Source organism: Emydura macquarii, unplaced genomic scaffold (genome assembly GCF_026122565.2).
Source record: "Emydura macquarii macquarii isolate MOO-44397 ecotype Brisbane River unplaced genomic scaffold, CSIRO-AGI_Emac_v2 contig_3671, whole genome shotgun sequence".
NCBI lineage: Eukaryota > Metazoa > Chordata > Testudines > Chelidae > Emydura > Emydura macquarii.
Window position 1 is genome coordinate 10377785 of NW_027133808.1, and position 17311 is coordinate 10395095.

The following is a 17311-nucleotide window of genomic DNA, read 5'->3' on the forward strand; positions in this document are numbered from 1 at the left end:
AATTTCAGTTGAGGCCTTCTGTTAATGGTTTAGCCTGGAGCTTCTATTTCAGTTTCAGGCTACAACTTCAGGCCAGGCCTTCCATGACCAGTTTCAGGCCAAGCATTCTATTAAAAAATGTAATGCTTATTTCTTTGATTCCACATGGGGGTGGCTGCCATGATGGTGAAGCTTTGTTCCAGTAGCCAATTTTTCTTCCTAAAGTCTATTTCTTTAAGGAACCACAAAGGGAATGGTGGGTGGAATAGCCTATCCCCTCATTATATATTGTACACCAATTAGGCCCAGTTTCTGACCCACCAATGTTGGTTCATTGATTTTTGGTCCCCCACTTTTCTTGTTTACCAAGCATGATCTTCACACAATTCTTAAATTATATCGTAGGTATTTTTGTTTGGACTAATTCAGTCTTTCTGCCTTGCTTTTGCATCTTTTTTCTTCAACATTTGTTGTTACAGGCTATTGTGCAGTCTTATGAACTTATACTCACTTTTTACAGCTGAACTCACAATTAGGGTAAAATTGTAGGCCCAATTATCCCAACACTTCTAAGGCAGTTTTCTCACTAGGGATTTGGAAGATAGACATAGTGAATTGATTAGACTAAAAATGACTACTTCAAATACAAAATAAAAGTTTCTCCTCTTGTATTTTATATTGCCATATCTACTAGTAGTTAAATAAAGTGGGAAGAATTAGTTAGTGCAATCCAAAGTCAACTTTTAGCATTCAAAGTGGAAGAGCTTCTGGTCTGACACTGCTTAAATTTTAATTTCACATTTAGTTCATCTTATTCCTGTCAATATCTCAGCAAAAGGAGATTTTGAAAATAAGATGGTATATATTTCAGGATATCAAGCCTAGATCCTCAGAGGTAGTTAGGCACTTAGCTCTCATTGAGAACAGAATTAACCTGTCTTTGAGTTAGCCGTTTATTTGTTTATTTAAAACTTAGCTCACTGGGACAGGTTGAGAAACTACATCTCATTTTCTGAGGGTTCTGGGGAATAGCAATCATATCATTTTATTGGTATTTCAGTACAAGACAGAATTCTACAAATAAAGCAGATAGCAGTGAGGAAGTGTAATTTCAGTAGCTGAGCCTGTTACACATTTCCATCTCCACATAGGTTCTTGCAAAATGTACTAAAAACCTTTTTAATCTTATCTATAATAATCTTTAAATTTATCTATAGAGATATCTGCCATTGGTTGATTAAGCCATAAATATTGTCTACAGAAATTCCACCTGAATTCCTTTCTTCCATGGCCTTTATTGTGAGCCTGTATTCCCTTGCTGTAGGTATTAGCCCAAACGACCATGAAGTAGCTCTTCCCATTTATTTCCTACAGAGTTTTTATATTCCTCAGTGACGTTCACGTCTTACTCCTAAATCTCTTTCTAAAAACACATTTAGATTTTTAATGAATGAGGGTCAGCAGTGAGCCTAGATTGCTAGTTTAGATACAGGCTGAAATGAGATGCCTGCTGGGTAGATATGTTTTAAAATAATTATTTTATACAGTGGATTACTTTTCATCAGGTAGTTTGAGGGTCAAAGTCTTCTAGTGTGGATAGTGAAGACAATAGTTACACCAATAATGAATTTGGCCCACTGTCTTGGTATTGGATAGTTGCCTAAAATGGACTTAGTTACTACTTTTTCTAGCAGGTGTTTGATAGTACAAATGACACAATACTGGAAGACTATGGTCCAAATTCAGGGACATGTGGCCTGGTGTAATAGCAGGCATCCTTCAATCTTGAGAGAACATGGGTATGTGCCCATGAGTGGTAAAAAATTTACTCAGTTGGTTTTATGGCAGCTGCAGCTATTGCTGAAGAGACCCACTGAAGAGAGAGAATCTCTGCTGCATTTGTCACATTTAAAGATGGTGTTTCAAACCTTTGGGCTCGGCCTTCTGTGATGCCTTTTTTCCTCTGCTAAGCTGGACTGCTTCCTCTCATAGCTTTGGAGACCTTTATTGAGCTCTTGTTTCTAAAGGCTGTGGTTCTGAGTGTGATCTTCCCAGTTATCCATATCCATGGCCATTTCTTTGAGGTCTTGCTTGCACACATCCTTATAATGCAGTTTTGGGCATCCTTTTTCCAGATGCCATTTCACCATAAAGGATGTGTCCTTTGGGATGCACCCATCATCCATTTGGCACACAGGCCCAAGCCAGTGGAGTCGTCTCTGTTTAAGGAGTGTTTGCATGGAGGGTATGCTGGCCTGCTTGAGCACCTCAGTGTCGGTGAGTCTGTCCCTCCAGGAGAGTCCAAAAATTCAGCAAAGACAACACACATGAAAGCAGTTGGGCCTTTTTTCCTGATGAGAGCATAAGGTCCATGTACTGGTTGCTCCCATTCAAAAGTGTACTGATAACACATGCATGATACACACAGATTGTTGTGTGTCCTGTCAGTTTATTGTTTTACCATACCCTCTTGATCAGTCTAGATATTGTTGTGGCAGCTTTTCTGATGCGGATGTTGAGTTCTGTTTCAAGTGAAAGGTTGCCTGTGAAAGTGGACCCCAGGTGTGTGAACTCATTCACTACTTCAAGTTCATAATTATTGATGTTGATGGAGGGTGCTTCTTCAACTCCTTGGCACATTATGTTAGTCTTTTTTAGGCTTATAGGAAGCCCGGAGTCTTGGCAGGTTTTGGAAAAACTGTCCATGAGGTTTTGGAGATGGGTTTCTGTGTGGGTTGTCACTGCTGCATCCTCAGCGAAGAGGAGTTGTTGGATAAGGGCTTCCCAAGTCTTGGTTTTAGATCTAAGTCATTGAACAGCTTTGCATCAGATCTTGTATGCAAGCAGATTCCCTCAGTTGAAGAACCAAAAACTTATTTCAGTAGCAAGGAGCAGAAGATCCTGTACAGAGTTGGGGCAAGTACACAGCCTTGCTTAACCCTGCTATGACTCTGGAAATCTTTGGAGACTGAGCCATCATACTGGACTGTGCCATACATGTTTTCATGGAAGGATCAAATCATGCTTAACAGCTTGTGGGGACATCCAATCTTTTCCAGAAGTGCAAATAGTCTGCTTATACTGACAAGGTCAAAAGCCTTTGTGAGATTGACAAAGGCTATGTAATGGGGCTTTTTTTGTTCCCTGCATTTGTCTTGTCATTGTCTCAGCAAGAATATCGTCAATAGTGGACCTTTCGGCTCTGAAGCCACACTGCATAGCCTGACCTGACATTTGGCATGGTGTAAGTAGTATATTATCAGCTGGATGGAAAGGAGTCTAATTTGGTGTAGTTTGCTGCATACAGGAAGAGGGTGGAAGAGCATTGTGTATATAGAGGAATTAGACCTTGATCCTACATTCCTGAATCACCTCAGGGCTCGCTTCATGCAAGTGAAAGGACCTGCCATCTCAGATCCAATTGCAAGACGAGAGTCTTAAATTCATGAGAAGAGTCAAAGTCAGGGGGTTCCCTCCTATTTTATATGGTGCCATTTAAATAGTCATCAGGGATATTTGTACAGAAAAAGGTGAACCTTATTATGGTATTTGAATGCCATTTGCACCCTTACACTGCCTGTAACACTGTAAAGAATAAAGAGCAGCAAGGATATTCTTTTCAGCAGGGACTACACGCCTCTGTGTTGGGAAAGCGCCTATTACATTTTGGGCACTGCCTCAGTCTAAATACTATTTCTCTTCAGTTTTGTTTAAAACACACAAAAACACACACGCACACACACACCCTATCCCAACACTCTAGACACTTATTCAGATATTTAAAAATACAAAGTCAATAAACTCCTTCCCACCCCATGTTGCTTAACCCAACCCATGACAAAAGCCTAAGAAAATAGATAAGGTTTGCAGGTTCTTTTGGACCAACTAGAAGAATGAGTTCTAGAGTCAAAGATCTTATTGGAAAATGTGCTGTCCTTCTAAATCCGTGAGCTGGCGGCTCATGTGCCTCCCCTGATTGTAACTGTGTGTGGCAGCTTCAGAAGGGGACAGCGACTGTGTCTCAGCCATTTAGATCCTACACCTCTTAGGGCTTTATAAACCAAACCCAATATCTTACACATCTTACACTGGAAGATGGCACCGAAGCACTAGTGCACCATACTCTCAGCATGAAGCACCGCTTAATGAGCGGGGAGTCACATTTTGAACAAAGTTTAAGTTTCTGAAAGATCTGAAAGGGTAACCCCATAGAGAGCACAATACCGTAGTCCAACCTTAAGAAGACACAAGCATGGATAACTGTAGCAAGGTCTTCATCTGTAAGAACAGGTTTACACACTTCTCACCACGGGCTTCTCACACCGAAACTTATGTGTGTGACACTGACTTTGAGGTGCCTAGAAAATCACTGGGATTCACAAAGCCTGAGTTTGGCACGAAGACTCCCTATACACTGAATGGGATTCACAACAGCCAGTGTGCTAGGTGGCTTCTCGCTTAAGTTAGCCAATGGGAGATGCAGAGCCAAGGGGAGTGTGCTAGGCCCTGTCTTCTCTCAGAGATAGATGCCTAAGTCTGGGGTGCAGGAAGGTGCCTCTCTCTGCTTAGGATTCTCAGGTGCAAACCTTCCCTTGGCATTAGATGCCTACATCATTTTAGCATGAAGCTGGGGGAGCGAGGGGGGAGGAGGCGGAGCTCCTTTATAACTTTTAACCCTGTGGTTAGGGTACTCACTTGGGATGTGGGAGACACGCCCCCCACCCCACCAGTTAAAGTCCCCTCTCTGCCTGAGGAGAGAAGAGATTTCAACAAGGGTCTATTACCTCAGAGGTGAGTACCCTACCCACTGGGCTGTGGGCTATTCTGACATGAGGCTCCCTCAGTCTCTCCTATTGAATCTTCGGATAACTAATTTTAAAAAGTCATTGCCACCGAGGGGGGCGGGGGGCTGGACCCTGGGTCTCCCGGGTGAGTGCACTCATCACCAGACTACAGAGTCATTCTCCCATTTGTTTGCTCCCTCTTGCTTTTCCTGCCCCAGTGTAGAAGATGTTCCACTATGGAGAAATAAATGAACGAATCACTGGGCCACAGCGAGAGAGAACGAGAGCAAGCGTGAGAATGATGCTGAAGCGTGGTGGCTACAACGCTCTCCGGGGCGACCCAGGGTCGAGTCCCTCTGCTCCAATTGCTCTTTCATGATTTTGTCAAAGTAGAACAGCTTCAAGAGGAGAAGTAAGTAAGGGAGCCTCCCATCAGAATATCCCATAGCTGTGTGGTCACAGCACTGCCTTAGGGGGTGCAGAATCTAGGTCAAATCTCTGCTCCCCCTCAGCTGAAGGGAGGACTTGAATGAGGGGTCTCCCACATGCCAGATTAATATCCTAACTGCTGGGCTAAAAGTTAAGAGGGAAAGTGTCCTGCAGGAGCCTAATCTGGTAGGTGAGCTCTGAGCATGCTTACTTGATTGGGCCCTGCAGGCAAACTGGGTGGGTGAATGCAGATCTTGCCTTGGTTCCAGCATCACGCTGGGGCTTAAGCATCCAGCTGCCTGTGTGGGGCGGCAGGGCACACATGCTCAGAGCCAGAAACATGGAGTTTAGGGAACTTTAATTACAACATTTAGGCGCTTGCAGGTTTTGCGGCCAGCTCAGTGAGGCCTTTGTGAATTCCAGTGGGGCCCAATTCTGTGACACCTAAGTCCTTTTGTGAATCTAGCCCAAAGAGTCTTATTACTGTTGGTATCTGAGCATGCTGGCCCACCCAAGTTCTCTACAAGTAGTTCTCTACAGCTCCCTCAGTTTAAGGAAAATCAGAATTTTCTTTATGTTGGAAATGCTGCATACGTTTCTGTAAACTTTGTTCGGAACCCCTCTTCCTCCGTGTTATATGTTCATTTTGAGATTCTCATTTTCTTTGGCGTGTATGGGCTCCCTCTGGTGGCTAACCTAAAACTTCTTCTCTGAAGAAATACTTGCATTTGAAAGGCTGAGCCAGCCTGTTTTCATCCAAACTTCTGTAATTAAATTCCTAGGCTAAGCTTTGTAAAAGGGAATGCCTAGAGCTAAGTTTTAAGGCCATGTTTAGGCACCTAACTAAGTGGCCTGATTTTCAAATGGGCAGAGCTAGAGAGAAAATTAGAGAGGAGGGAAAACAGAAAAAGAGAAGGGAAAACTATGCATTTAAAAAATTGACATTTTGAGAAAATAGCTCACATTAAACAAGAGCTGGACAACACTTTTCTTTCCTGTCAGCTCCCAAATCTTGTGTACCAAGGCTGAAGTGTCTCTAACTTGGCACTATCGATTTGACAGACCACTTTCCAGATCTTCTTGCCATATGCAGAGGCCATTTTAGCTCTTTTCCAGTTCATCAGGACCTTCTGTTGCAGAGTTTTTAAAAAAATGCAAAATTAATTTGTTTTTGTTTCTTTGCTTCATCTGAGTTCTGGGAGGGTTACTAACGCTAATTGGAAGACTGCTTCGTAATGGCTACAGCAAAGGGAGTCAGGACTCCTTTGGCCAAATTCAGAAGTGAGGTTGAGTTGAGAAAGAGAATACATTGATGCACCCTCATTGACCCCAAAACATGTATGTTACACCCACTTAGACGTCATATATACTCTCCAAGACTTAGTTTTTAGACCCATATCCACTTACCAAGGTGCAACTGGCAACCTCCACCCCCCCTACACATTGCCTCGGCATTTGGTCCATGTATCATGAGTCTCAGAAAGCTCAGGAGTACGTCTACATTTGAGCTGAAAGGTGTGACTCGCTAGCTTTGCTCGCGCTAGCACCTAAAAATAGCTGTGTGGCAGCGGCAACACAGCCTGCAGCTCAGGGTAGCTGCCTGCGTATGTACCCAGGGGGTTGGTGAGTTTATATTGAGCCGCCATTGGTGCCACTGCAGATACATTTTTAAGTGCTATAGCTCTAGGCAAGCTAGCATGGGTATGTCTGTGTGAGCTGGGAATTCTACCTCCCAGATCAAGTGTAGATGCGTCCTAGGAATGTCTAATGTGGTGTCACTCATACTTCAAGAGCTAGCCCCCATTCTACTTCAATTTACATCTTGTAATACCTTTTACTGGCTTTGTGGCATGTAAAGCAACTTCCCGGCCCTTACCAGTGAAAGGCTGACTTAATTGACTGGAGAGTCCGGCCCTCATTTTTCGTCTTAGATTAAGGCTCCGTGTTAAACTGGTTTATGAGCCCATGTTGGGAAGTAAGAGGGTATATGTGTCCTATCCTCTTGCATGGGCTACTTGCATTGAAGGCCACTTTATATGGAGTGAACAGTCGCCACCAGGTTGCTACTCCACAGCTGGCACAGGTGGGCAGGGAGTGAGCTAGCATGGTGGGGGTGCCAGCAGAATCAACTCTCTCTGGCTCAGAGAGGTCAGCAGGCACACTCCCTCTACTGCTTTCTTGGCCCTCCCCTGGTGACTCAGTGCAGATCTACACGACCGCTTAAGTCAATCTAATTTATGTTGCTTGGGGTGTGAAAATCAAGGTTCTGCGCTCTCAGTACACTGGTCAACACCTTGGGTAAAGTAGGTGCATGAGGAGAAGGAACGGCCCCGTGGGACTGAATTGTGACACTCGGTGAGTCACAGCTCGGGCCTGGCTGGGCTCCTGAGGCAGTGCAGCGGAGTGAAGGGTGCCAGTCCAGCTGCTAGGGAGTTCAGCACTCTTCAGTGCTACCACATCCACATGCCTCATTTCTGATATTTGCTGCTATTTCCTACTTCCAAACATATCCTGTCTTGGGGATTTTTTAAAAAGTAAAACATGTTGGAAGCTGTTGGAACCAGAAAGGTGTTTATGTGTCTGTGTGTATAACTGAATTGACAGGTCCTTCACTCTTTTACTGATGCCATCTTTGATGAGTGGATGAAACAATTTAACCCCTCTGAAAATGCTTGGCCTCTGGAGCTGGCCCCTATTGGTCACAACAGGATGTACAACATGGTCCCTTTCTTCCCTCCTGTGACCAACGCTCAACTCTTTCTACCTGCAGAACAACTTGGCTACAGCTATGCCATCGACCTGCCAGGTAACTAACAGAATTGCTAAAGGGATTGCACAGTAAGAGCCTGGACAACTCAGGTTTTCACATAAAAGTCTTCAGATAAATAATCATTAAGAGCAACATTTTCATAAGCACCTAAGTCACATTATTCCAAGTGGCTTAGGCAGCCAATGTGCCCAAGTCTCATTGAAAGTCAGTGTAGGGAGAAGATGGCAGCAACTGATGCAACCAATACGTCGGGTAAAATTTTCTGAAACACATAAGTGACTTGGAAGCCTACGTTCCCATTTTCAAAAGTGACTTAAGCACTTAAGGAGCATTACTTTTGAAAATGGGACATAGGGTACATCTACACAGCAAAAAAACCCCAGCGGCAGCAAGTCTCAGAGCACGGGTCAACTGACTTGGGCTCAGCAGGCTCATGCCGCGGGGCTGAAATTAGCAGTGTAGGCATTCGGGTTTAGGCGGGAGTCCACATTCTGAAACCTGGTGAGTGGGGAGGGTCTTGGAGCCTGGGCTCCAGCCTGAGCCCAAATGTCTACACTGCTCTTTTTTTGCTCCACAGCAGAGCCCTTAGAGCCTGAGTCAGTTGACCCAGGTTCTGAGACTTGCTGCTGCAGGTCTTCTTTTGCTGCGTAGACGTACCCTTAGGCTTCTAAATTACTTGGATGCTTTTGAATATTTTCCCCTAAATATTGCTTGTGTCAGCGGTTGCCATCTTCTCTATATTTATCACATGTTACAGGACAGGACGGTAAATAGCTCTTGCCCAAAGTCTCTGAGAGGGACTCTGAAAAGACCAAGTAAAGATGTTCTGCCATGTGGGGTTGGGCTGGGCTGATTGATAATAACATATACTACATTCTAGTACTTCACAATTGCTGAAATCATTAATCTTTCCTTTTTTATATCAGAGCTACCTAAATAAATGAAATCCTGACTTGAAACTTGCAAATTATGCATAGCTAAGCTTTTTAACTCTGTCCTCCTGTCATTCTGTCCATTGTTTCTCCTCTTTCATTTGTTTGTTATGCGTGCTTCACATATCTGGTCTTAAATTAGACTGGAAACTCTTTCAGCAAGGATTGTGTTTTACTATATGTTTGCACATTACCTACACAATGGACTCTGGCCCTGACTGTGGCCTTTGGGTACTACAGCAATAGAAGTAATAATAGTCCTATTGAGGATAAAGCAGAGTCTAATATTTACTCCTCCTCTTTTGTGATTTTAGAAGTAAAGTTATTCCCAATCTATAATGTGGACATTGCTTCTGTATTTACAGATTCACTTGAAGAAACGCACGCTTGGGCTATTATGGTTGGATCCACGACTGGAGGAGCACTGATAGCTTTATTTGTACTAATTATGCTGCTTGTACTCTTTCGGCACAGAAGATACAGAAAAGGTTTTGAACCACTGATGAATGCAAGGTTCAGCAAAAAACAATATACAGAAGAAGCCTAGTGCTGTAGCATTGCTTCATCAGATTTACCTGTAGGAAACTAACTTGATTAGCTGTTCAACCCTTAGCCAAGTGCTGAACTAACAGCTTGACACACACTCCTTTGCTAGACAGCTAGCTACTTTGGTCTCATCTCAATGGCCTGTACCTTTCCTATCATTTGGGCTCATCAGCCTCATGTCTTCAAGCATTTTGAAACACCACAGGAGGTACTTTGCTTTATATGTGTGTTATAAGCTTGCATGCACACATATGCAGCTTAAGACAGGCTAGTGTTTTCCTGTTGCCAAAGCTTGTTTGTAGTTTGTGATGCCCAGTAAACTAACAGTATGGTGATAGGCAGAATTTAGTTGACTATATATCTTTGAATAGTAGATTATATAAAACAATTTTGCAAATAAGTGATATTGCTTTTAAAAATAGGACTCAAATATTTCATGTACAATTCAGCAGCTGCTTTTCTGGGGGTGTGGCTAGTTGGACTATTATAAGGAACATGTGGGGGCAGTTTAAGCCACAGAAGCTGTCCTTAATTTAAATTGCTAAACTAAACTAAGCTAAATAAACTAAAATAAACACCAGGAAACTCCCTGTATTCAAACTCCCCGTCATGTCCAATTAAGTAATGAGTAGGAATTCATTTCTAACTAAACAGACATTCCTGTGTGATTTCAGCACCAGGGTCTGGTGGCAGAGCCTGAATCCTGCATCTGCCCTTTGCCACACGGAAACTTCTCAGACTATGCCAAGAGGAGAGAGGTCACTGGGGGGTTCAGACACAGCCAAAGTGGTTGGGGATTGCAGGAAATTGTCAAGAGGTGGTGGTGTTATAAGTGCCAGAGAGGCAGGGGTGAATCTGTGGTTTTTGTATGGAGGGCAGAAATTAGATCATAGGAATGGAGGACCCCATGTGATCTTTCCCAAATGGCCTCACAAAACCTTTAAGGCCAATTCCGGCAGCAGTAGAAGGCAAAAAAAATTTCAGTATCTTGCTCTAGCTACTTCTTACTCCAGCTGCTGCTCGTCCCTACCTGTGTAATATTGGCACACATCACCGGCACTTTATATATTAATTCATATTATGGAATAGCACATTATTTTACAGACTCAATAGCTAAATCCTCAGACTCGAAGGAATTTAGCTCTAGTAAATTCTGATAGGATTGCTCTGCTGAACAATGTCAGCTAGAGCAGTGGTTCTCAACCAGGGGTACGCGTACCCTGGGGGTATGCAGAGGTCTTCCAGGGGATACATCAACTCATCTAGATATTTGCCTAGTTTTACAACAGGCTACATAAAACGCGCTAGCAAAGTTAGCACAAACTAAAATTTCATGCAGACAATGACTTGTTTATGCTGCTCTGTATACTATACACTGAAATGTAAGTACAATATCTATATTCCAATTGATGTATTTTATAATTATATGGTAAAAATGAGAAAGTAAGCAATTTCTCAGTAAGAGTGTGCTGTGACACTTTTGTATTTTTATGTCTGATTTTGTAAGCAATTAGTTTTTAAGTGAGGTATAACTTCAGGGTATACAGGACAAATCAGACTCCTGAAAGGGGTACAGTAGTCTGGAAAGGTTGAAAGCCACTGGGCTAGAGAAGAAGTCTGATATTTCAAATTTCCCTCTAAATTTTGTAGTCTTGCTTCTTTGCAATTTATACAGATTCTCCTACCTTAATGACTTGAAAAAAATGTTACTATGAGTGTTGAAAAAAATGATTTGCTATAATAAATTAGTCCTAAAATATTTTTCAAAGTTTGGGTGCAGAAATTAAGCATCTCCCTGGCAAGATGAGGCACTCTATCATTTTCCAGGTCTCTGGGTATGGGAGGACGATTAAATCAGGATTTGGTATTTCCACCATGTCCCTCTTACTTTCTTCAATAGTCCATAAGGAGTTTGGCTTAGTGTTGCATTTGTATCAGGGTTTTGCTACATGTTCTTGAGATCACCTTTGTTCCTATAATTTAATAAGTCCTGAATGGATCTTGTAGGCTTCAGTGGATAGTATGTTATATTCAGAGGTGGATTACGATTTATTGAAGCCCTGGGCATAAAGAACATTTGAGCCTCCCACACCTCAGGGTTGCCAGAACATCAGCTCCCCCACTGCAAAGTGCAGCCCCTGCTAGCGACGCCAGCCTCTTTCCAATGGGGGGCTGAGGTGGGACTAGCCACCCCTCGGTCCTGCCCCCTGCTCCTCCTCTTCCCCCTTGAGGTCCTGTCCCCCTGGCCAGGTGGAAGCTGGAGCTGGGCCATGGTAAGAGCCTCCCAGGAAACCCAAGCCACTGTGGGGAGCTCTGGACCTTCCATCTGCATTGGGCGGCGTGTCCCAGGGGGTGGGAACATGGTCCAGGGCTCTGCACAGCAGGTCATGCTCCCTGGGTGGCTCTTACCACAGCTCAGCTCTGGCTTCTGACCTGGACAGGCGGCAGGGATGCAGGGGGAGGAGGAGGAGTAACAGGGGGCGGGGCCACAGTTCCAGCACTGCCCTCTCAGTTCTACACAGGTTCTGGTGCTCTTAAGGGGGCCCTCAAATTGGCTGGGCCCCTGGGCATGTGTTAATCCGCCACTGGTTATAGTGATGGAACTACTCACTGCTTTGCTTTGCCTATGGTATCTTTATGGTGTTAATTTCTAGAAAAATTAAGCTTTGTTTTCACAATCTGAATAAACATTTAGCATATGAGAGGTCTTAGCCTTTTGATAGTGGTACTATAAATCTGTAAAGCACATTAGTCATGGAAGACATGTTCAAATCTTGTTATACACTTAACTATCTTTGATATATAGGGCCCTATTGTAATTTCTGCTAAACACAAAACATGGTCTAAAATACTCACTTTGGGGACATGGGGATGTTAGGATGTTAATATATGTTGTTACATGCAATGAGTTGTATATTAAAGTGTATCATTGATTACATTAGTAAAATATCTTAACACAACATATATCGGTCAGTCACATGATGCATTGCAAACATTATTTTTTTGCTCTCCAATAGCTCTTCATGCGTTGAGTTACCATTACATTTTCCTTAATCAGTATACACAGCATTCCAGCTCTTACTGAAAGCTCCAATAGCGCTGGAGTGTCTGTAGTAAAAAATACAAAGTTGCTGCTAGACTGTTTATTACCTATCTCTTCATCATTTAACATGAAGTACAACTGACCCTCACAAACAGGGCAAAGAGAAACCAATGCTGGAATGAGAGTTGAGCCAAACTAAATCTGTGAACCATTCAGTTCTCATTTCATAGTTTAGATTTAAATTCCATTTCTCTGTAAGGACTTCTTGTTGATTTGATTTTAAATTCTTGGTGTGTTTAATGAAATTTAAGTGTTGCTTCAACAGTGTATACAAACATCAGCACCAGGACAGGAGTGGAGAACTTTAAGGGTGACATTTCTTCCACTCCTGTGAAAGGGTTTCTTTTGATGGAGCACTTTTTCCTCTTTCTTCCTTGCTGTCCAACCACTGGGGCTGAATTCTGGCTAGTGCTGTACATAAGTCTACAGCAAAAAATCTAGCATCAGGAATTCAGGTTGGAATCTGGCTACTCCTAGTCTGGTCCCTCTGAAACTTTGTGAAGAGACTATCTATCTTGTGACAGGACCTGTAAATGGTCATTTTGGAGTATGGCCTAAGTGCCAAAGGCATGGTCAATGTGCTTTATGTACATACACACCCTGATCTAGCAATAATCTATATACACAGCCTCTCACCCAAATTATTCCTATTCTTAGTGGGATTTAAACCCAAATCGGGGAGGTTGATGCCATAAACCCTTTCTTGGGATTTTCTACTGTGTGGGGAGCAACTTTAATTGCTGCTGGGGATTTCCCTGACTTCATAGGAGACCACTTGAGGGAATGCACTGCGTCAGTGTGCTCCCTGGCTACTTTCAATTCTCAGCTAAGACCACCCAGATCTTGAGCTGTTTGCTTGCTCCCCACAGGCCCCTTGGCCATGGGAGATGGCAGTCAATTTCTAGCACCATTGTTGTTTCCCTTCAGCAGCTTTTTTACTCCCACAGGCCTCCGCAAGCTCTACTTCGGCAGGGGTCTCTGGGGCTGAGAATGCTGTCCCACGATGGAACGTGCTAGCACCTGCCATCCGTGCAAGATGGATTCCAAGAAGCCTTAGCAGCAACCTCACAAGCGTGGTGAGATGGGGAACAACTTTCAAATTAAAATGCCATTTTCCCTGGACACAGGGGCTGCTGATCATCCATCCCTCTTACAAGATCGCGCCTTACCACCGCACTAGCCTGGTGTGCTTTCTAATGTCACAAGCTGAGAAAAATGCCACAAACGTTCATTCCCAGTCTGCTTGCTGCTGGACTGAAGGGTGGTGATAGGGGGCAGGCAGAAAAAGGGCTAAAAATGTGACACACTTGAGGAGCTTTTTAGAAGAGACTTTCTCTAAGGGCGTGGGAGTAAATCTGGCAAATGTCTGTGATTGTTCAGTCCTTGTCTGTCTGTTGAGAGAACAGTTGTGATGGTCTTTTTTGTGATCTGGGCCCCATCTCCAAAGAGTGCAATTAATGCATAAGACTTTAGTTCTGCCTATTATGTAACAAAAAAAAATCCTATGCCAAACAATCCCATTTCAGTCCCTCTTTGCCTACCTCTTTGGCATCATAGCTGCTGTTTTAAAGATGTCCTTATTCTCGCAGTTACTCATACTAATAGTGAAAGCGTGGCATAATCTGCTGTACACAAAAGCACTACATGCCCTCTTGTGGTTTACTTGAAAGCCACAAGGAGACATTGTAAAGTTCTCTTCTCATTTTTCTTTAAAACAGTTTCCCAGTATAGCAGCTGAGAAAGGACTGTAAGGAACAGCATTGCATTTGGTCTAGGAGCTGGGCTGTATTGGATTCAGAAATGTGAACAGACAAAATTTACATTAAGCTCTTTCAGAAAGAAAGCATTATTCATGTGCAAATAAAGAAGTGCCGCAGTGAGTCTGTAACCATTTTGATTTTCATGCATGGTTTAGGGTTAGCTTGATGGCAAGTCAAACTGTAAAAAGAGAGAAGAACATTTTTATGCCACAAGGCACCAATATTAGCAAAAGTCTATAGCCTTTTCTAGTAAATTAGGGCATAATTACCTGACAGTTAAATCCTTGTCTGTGAAAGTTTATAGTGAAAATGGAAGCTCTTGAAAGAATTTGTGAGAACGTGCCCAGTAAATTAAACCCCAACCTACTAACTAGATAGGACATTTTCAAGGGTCAGTGTTTTTTTGGGACCCTCTGGGAAAGCCACAGCCGCCATGGCGCAGTTTCACTTCAGAATTGTAGCCATGACACTGAATGGAGAAGCTGCAAAGCAATTCTTAGCCAAATGCTGTCATTCACTTATTACCTTCTGCTAATTTTTCTTTGGGGCAGCCATTTTCCAGCTACTACAGTGATGGAACTGAATGAGGAGGACAGAGAGACACATACAGGCCATTCTTAGTTGACAGGTCTTTGTCTGTTTGTTTAAATGGAAAAAAATTGATTAAAATCCATGTAACTACTTTTGAGTTTATGCCAGGCTGAAAAATAGCCTGTCTTAGTATCCATTTATTTTTGAGTGCCAGCAGCATGCCAGGCACTTTACAGAAAGACATAAAGGCAACAGCCCTGGCCTGAAGAGCTAATAGCCTAAGGCCCTGCAAAGAACTCCACATAGGCAGGCTGCTGGGCCTATGTGGAGCTCATTGTAGTCTCAGAGCTACAGAGCCCAAACTTGCAAACACTGCCTCACGTGAGTACTATTATCATACCAACATGCAGCCATGTTATGCCAATGGGAATTCCCAGGGAACCATCAGGGAAAGGGAATGGTGAAAGCAGTGTGCTCAAGTGGTGATGCTAAGCACGTATTTTTGTTAGTTTCATGACTGTATGTTGTGTGCACACACAGCTAATGTAATAGGCTGGGCAAAGACTTGCTATTTCTGCAATGCTGTCAGCAGTAGTAACTCACAAGTAGAATTAGTAAAACACAAGCAAACAAACAACTAACTTATCCTTTCTTTTAAGTTTCCCAGCACATCCTTCTCTTCCCTGTCACTGTCTTTTAGAACTGGATTTGGCAAACTTGTCATTTAGGTGCCCACATCTGAAGAGAGAAATTCTCTCCCAGAGACCTCCCCTGCCATTTGCAAGCCTCTGGGCTATTTCTCTCTCAGACATGACTGTGTCATGTTCCTGTGGCAGATGCAGGGATTACCTACATAGAAAAGTCACTCTGGGAAAAGGTTTAGGACTGTTTAGCTGCCTTTACCACAATATGCAGACAGCTACCAAAACAACTAGGAGCCAGGAGAACTGGAACCATGTGATCTACAATACCTCTGCAGATCACCACCAAGTGTGCATGGACTAAGGAGAGGAATATAGCTACTTCTGCTTTCCCCCGCAATCCTCCAACTAAAGCTGGGTGAGCCATGCAAGTTCCCACATAAAAGCCATCATGTGTTCAGAAATGCATTTTTTGGGTCTGAATACAGCTCCCATCACATCTGCAGAAAACCAGATTTCTAATTTTTTCAAACAGAAGTTAGTACCTGTTCCAGAAACTGTTTCTTATATGAAGCAACATGGATCACATATAGACTGAAGGACAGAGCCTGCTCTATGCTGCATCCTGTTATGGCAACAGCTACTGGGAGGAGACTTGAAGCCGAGGAGTCCCATGGTGTGGGAGAATCCTAAGGCCTGGTCTACATTGGTGACAGAGGTCGACGTAAAGTCACTTATGTCGATGGCCAAACACCTGCGTCTCCACCGGCACTACTGTTAAGTCGACTTAAGTCATGGCAAAAGTCGACTTAATAAGACCACCTCTGCAAATGGCATAATGCCTAATTCTAATTTATTAATTTGATTTAGTGTCAGTGTAGACACAACTTCACTTAAATCGACTTTATTGGCCTCTGGGAGGTATCCCACAATGCCCCCTTGTGACCACTCTGGACATTCTGGATGGATTTGGAGGGTACAGATATCGATTGGGGGGTGGATGTTCACCAAAGGCAAACAACATACAGTAACAGAAATCACTGCTGCATCTCATTGCAGAACCTGGTTTTCAGTGCTTCCCTAATGCAAAGCGCTCCGCGGTTAGCTCTCAGCGTACTGCTGGCATCTGGCTGCTCATAACTGTCGGCCAGTCCTTCTGCCTCCACAGCCCAACCCTGGGGGAACCTGTCACCCTTCGCTTCACACACATTATGAAGAACACAGCACACAGATAATCACCAAAGGGAGGTTCTTTTCACTCATGTCCAACCTAGTGAGGAGACTCCTCCATCTGCCCTTTAAATGCCCAAAGGCACATTCTACAACCATTCTGCAACTGCTTAACCTCTTATTAAAACACTCCCTGTCGCTGTCAAGGTGCCCGGTATATGGCTTCAATAGCCAACGGAGCAATGGGTAAGCAGAATCCGCCAGGATCACTATGGGCATTTCCACACCCCTGATGTTAATTTTTTGGTCGGGGAAAAAAATGCCCGCCTGCATCTTGCAGAACAGCCCCGAGTTACAAAATACACGTGCGTCATGCACCTTCCCTGACTACCCCACATAGATGTCAGTGAAACGACCCCTGTGATCCACAAGGCCATGCAGGACCATAGAAAAGTACCCCTTGCGGTTTATGTACTCAGTTGCTAGGTGGGCAAGTGCTAAGATAGGGATGTGCGTCCCATCAATGGCCCCCCCGCAGTTTGGGAACCGCATCGTGGCAAACCCGTCCACTATGTCCTGCACACTTCCCAAAGTCACTATCCTTCATAGCAGAAGTGTATTGATGGCCCTGCATACTTGAATCATGGCGGTGCCCACTGTAGATTT

General features: G+C 43.6%; 1 protein-coding gene across 1 annotated transcript in view; it reads left to right on the top strand.

The window, feature by feature from the left end:
• DCT (dopachrome tautomerase) overlaps positions 1-9441 on the top strand; it is a 35748-nt gene extending 26307 nt beyond the window's left edge. The window contains exons 7-8 of the mRNA XM_067536801.1: positions 7797-7998; positions 9260-9441. Of these exons, the coding sequence (XP_067392902.1) occupies positions 7797-7998; positions 9260-9441 (384 nt within the window). The remainder of the gene's footprint in view (positions 1-7796; positions 7999-9259) is intronic.
• The last annotated feature ends 7870 nt before the right edge of the window (positions 9442-17311 follow it).